Genomic DNA, 4,254 nt, shown 5'->3' on the forward strand with positions numbered 1-4,254 from the left:
TAAGTTTGAAGTTTGGGTTCGACCGTTGCATCAAAATTCTTGTCTTCACATCACGCTCCTCCCTTTTCCATCCAAAGCCACACGCCAGATATTGCTTTTGCTAAATCAGAATTATCAGTAATCATCAATTTAAATAATTACTACATCATTAACCACTAATTTTTCTCATAATCTTCATTTGCTTTTTAATTTAAATGTTCCATAGATTATGCCAGCGGCATCATTCACTGAACTGCAGAATTTTGAATTTGAGTGTGTTTGTAGGATCTTTTGCTAATATGATCTAATTTTATTAAAATTAACCAAATTTTTAAAAATTAATTGATAACTCATGTGAAGATAATATGGATAGAAATTGTCTATTTTAATAATTTTTAAAATTATCTATTTTAGTAATTATGATATAAAATTTCACTACATTGGTAAAGAAAATGTTATTATTATTATTATTGATTGTATTTGCGTTAGGGTCGAGGCACTGGGTTGATTGTGAAATGTTGAGGACACGTGTCGTGAAATGATAGGTGGAAGGTATCAGATGAGACAAACCAAGAATTTCAAAACTGAAAACTAACAGTATATAAAATGGTCCTGCTCTAACCTCTTGCTCTGCGTGAACTCTATTTCCATCATAGGCGGTGGTGGCAAGCATAGCATTAATTCATCTCAGATTTTTTCTCTTTCTTCTTCTTCTTCCATGTAATTCCTCATTTTTTTTTTCTCCTGTTTAATTTTGTCTCAGTTTTGTTTATTTTTATATTTGTATGTATGTTTTTGTCTTTTAATTTCTCGAATTTCGAAAGTTTTCTGCTGAAGGAAGTGACATTCTTCGGAGGAGTTTATGTTTGTCTGTATGCGGTGCCTTGTGAAAGACGAAGTGGCAGTGTTAGTGTGTCTCAGTCGGTGCATTTGTCCTTCCATCAAACTTGATATGTTTGTTTTTTTTTTTCATTTGTATATTGTGTTGTGTGACTTTATTTTTTATGCACTGTGAATCGATTAATTATAGTTACTAATCTTTGTGTGAAAACGATTTCGTTTACGGTGTAGTTTTTTTTTTTTTCGTATATTTCTATTGCTACTTCTTTCTGTCCAAGACATGCTAATTTAGTGATTGAGACGTGATGATTGTTTGTCAGTTATTATCTATATGATTTTTGAGATTTTTGTTTGGGGAAATCAAGGTTTTCATTTTGTTTTTTATTATGTGTTTTGCCATACATAGGCTCTTGGTGTTCGTGATAACATAGATAACTGAGGAGGGCTAAAATGATGAAGAATCAACCGTCACAGTGGTGGTGGCTTGAGAGCCACAATAACACAAGACGATCCCCTTGGCTTCAATCCACTCTCACAGGTACTGTTTCCTTCTTCTTATATTATTGGCTTTAAGAATTTTTATATATTTCTTTTTCAGATTTGTTTAATAGTTTTAAAGATTTGAGTTTGAAAAATTGAGAAACAAGAAGTTGCTACTTGGTTAGTTGAGGAGGAAGGTAAAAAACAAAAGATTTCAAGATTTTACTGAAATCATGCTGTTACATGTTCAATGAAAATTAGATGCACGAAAATTTCGTTAGTGCTGCTGCGATGGATTGATTTTAGCGGTATCATCATGCAATCAGCCATGTTTCTGATTGCACGAAGATTGGTGGTGTGTAATTTGTTACCCACCTACTCTAATAATAAGGGCATAATATTTGAATGATTCAAGGTCACCAAATCATTTTCTGGTCCTTTGTTATTACTTTTGCGATTTGACAAGTATTTAGACCTATAATTCCTCTTTTGTGACCAGTCAAGTTTCGGACCTACACGTGTCTCTCTACTTAAAAAAGAATTACTTGAGAGAAACATGCCCCTTTTGAAAAGAAGATACGAGGGTTTAAAGAAAGAAAAGAGGAACGAAAGTACTAGTATAGAAAAATGAAAAGGTGATGAGCCTTTGTTTTTTATATTTCAATGAGTTTTACTTTTCAATTTTTTTTTTTACCTTTTGACTTTGTCCCTATGCATTTGTTACTTCTAGCAACCAGTGTTTGTTGGATTATTATGGCATGCACATGGTTTCCTGGCCTTTTTCTTCATGTGTAGTTTAATAATGGGACGTGATTTTACTGTGCTATGTTTTTTTTTTTGGCAGAGCTAAATGAGAAGACAAAGGCAATGTTAAAACTAATTGAAGAAGATGCAGATTCCTTTGCCCAACGTGCAGAGATGTATTACAAGAAGAGACCACAGCTTGTGAGCATGGTTGAAGATTTCTATAGGACACATCGATCATTAGTTGAGCGGTATGATCAAGTCACTGGAATTCGTCAGCAGAAGACTGGAGGATCCCCCTTTTCTCCACTCAAGCATCATCAACCAGAGAAGTTGATGAGTTTTACTGATGACAATTATGATAGCTATTATGAGAGTTGTGATGTGGAGGAGTCTGGGGAATCTGAAATTGACGATCCTGAGCAAGAAGAGGAAGAGGATACAAAATTCAATAACAATGCAGAACTGGAGGAAGTTCAGTTTGTGGCTGCAAATGATGTGATGGAAATTGAGAGACTTGGTGAAGAGAACAAGGATCATAACGATCACAACAAGCAGAAATATAACATTTACGAAGCAGTGATGTTGAGGGAAGAAATAGAGCAACTCAGAAAAGAGAACAGAGTTCAGAAGGATGAACTCAACCCGAAAAGCATCATTTGTGGTGAATTGTTGATGCTGAGGGAAGAAATAGGACGACTCGGAAAGGAGAACAGAGCGGAGAAGGATGAACTCAACCAGAAAGATATCATTTGTGGTGAAGCAATGATGTTGAGGGAAGAAATAGAACAACTTGGTAAAGAGAACAGAGTTCTGAAGGATGAAATAAATCAGAAAAGTATCATTTGTGGTGAAGTAATGATGTTGAGGGAAGAAATAGAGCAACTCAGAAAAGAGAATAGAGGGCAGAAGGATGAACTCAACCAGAAAGATATCATTTGTGGTGAAGCAATGCTGTTGAGGGAAGAAATAGAACAACTCGGTAAGGAGAATAGAGTTCTGAAGGATGAACTAAATCAGAAAAGTATCATTTGTGGTGAAGTAATGATGTTGAGGGAAGAAATAGAGCAACTCAGAAAAGAGAATAGAGAACATAAGGATGAACTCAACCAGAAAGATAACATTTGCGGTGAAATAATGATGTTGAGGGAAGAAATAGAACAATTGGGAAAAGAGAATGGAGCGCTGAAGGATGAACTCAACCAGAAATATATCATTTGTGGAGAAGTAATGATGTTGAGGGAAGAAATACAACAACTCAGAAAAGAGAATAGAGGGCAGAAGGATGAACTCGACCAGATAGATATCAATAGTGAAGTAACGATGTCGAGGGAAGAAATTGAAGTATACATAAAAGAGAATAGAGTCAAGAATGATGAACTCAAGCCGAAAGGTAACGTTTGTGGTGAAGTAGTGATGTTGAGGGAAGAAATAGAACGACTCAGAAAAGATGAAAGAGCACAAAAAAGTACCCTTTGTGGTGAAGTGATGAAGTTAAAGCAAGAGAATAGCGCACAGAAGGACCATCTCAAGAAAAAAGACCAAGAGAAAATAGAGGTAATAAGACACCTGAGTTTAGCTATAGATATGCTGAAGCAGGAGAATGTAAAGATGAGAAGCTTCATTGCTAAGGAATCTACCAACAAATGGAAGAATCCGTTTGGATTTAAGAATTTCATGGGATCATTATCGGGGCAGTTGTTTAATGGACTTACAAAGAATCAACCTAGTCTTGTAGCTCTCTAGATAAGGTTCACAGAGTAAATAGCTAAGTTTTGTAGAACAATATTAGAAGAGACCTATGTACATGTCATGGGGACTTGCTCGAGTAACCTACAGATCTTGTATACAGTTTAGTATATTCCTAACAAATCCGAGTCTCTAGTGGATTTCCTTTGCACTTGTTTTTATTACTTTTTTAGCGACATATGCATATTCGGGTTGTCTAACTTTTTTATTAGTTATCTATATAGAAGCCCACCCAATGTGCTCAACTCTCCTTTTCATGCCAAAAATGTTTTCTCATATATAATAATGCTAAGTGCCCACGATGCAGAGTCACTAAAAGGTTCTTTTTCACAACAACAAAGCGATTTGTGGTTGTAATTCCTAGGGGAAGAAATCTGTGATTCAATCGATTAGAGGCCAATGGTAATATGTATAAGTTGGAGAATGTCCTCCCTGCATGTCCTGAATTCTACATCCAGTATA

The 4,254-nt window shown here is 35.4% G+C and overlaps 1 protein-coding gene across 2 annotated transcripts; it reads left to right on the forward strand.

Annotated features, from left to right (window-relative positions):
- The first annotated feature begins 603 nt into the window (after positions 1-603).
- LOC137829649 (protein NETWORKED 4B-like) lies at positions 604-3,943 on the forward strand. Of its 2 annotated transcripts, none has more exons than XM_068636498.1 (3): positions 604-699; positions 1,226-1,357; positions 2,144-3,943. In XM_068636498.1, the coding sequence occupies exons 2-3, from the start codon at positions 1,270-1,272 to the stop codon at positions 3,787-3,789; spliced, it is 1,734 nt and encodes a 577-aa protein (XP_068492599.1). In that variant the 5' UTR covers positions 604-699; positions 1,226-1,269; the 3' UTR covers positions 3,790-3,943. The 2 variants fall into 2 exon arrangements, with proteins under 2 accessions (XP_068492599.1, XP_068492600.1); XM_068636499.1 differs by lacking the exon at positions 604-699 and adding an exon at positions 712-1,046.
- Positions 3,944-4,254: the final 311 nt, after the last annotated feature.

Source organism: Phaseolus vulgaris, chromosome 7 (assembly GCF_000499845.2).
Source record: "Phaseolus vulgaris cultivar G19833 chromosome 7, P. vulgaris v2.0, whole genome shotgun sequence".
Taxonomy (NCBI): domain Eukaryota; kingdom Viridiplantae; phylum Streptophyta; class Magnoliopsida; order Fabales; family Fabaceae; genus Phaseolus; species Phaseolus vulgaris.

Coding starts and splice junctions, on each gene's coding strand:
- LOC137829649 (XM_068636498.1), top strand. CDS start 1,270: ATGATGAAGAATCAACCGTCACAGTGGTGGTGGCTTGAGAGCCACAAT. Junction 1,358..2,143: donor GCTTCAATCCACTCTCACAG/GTACTGTTTCCT, acceptor TTTTTTTGGCAG/AGCTAAATGAGAAGACAAAG.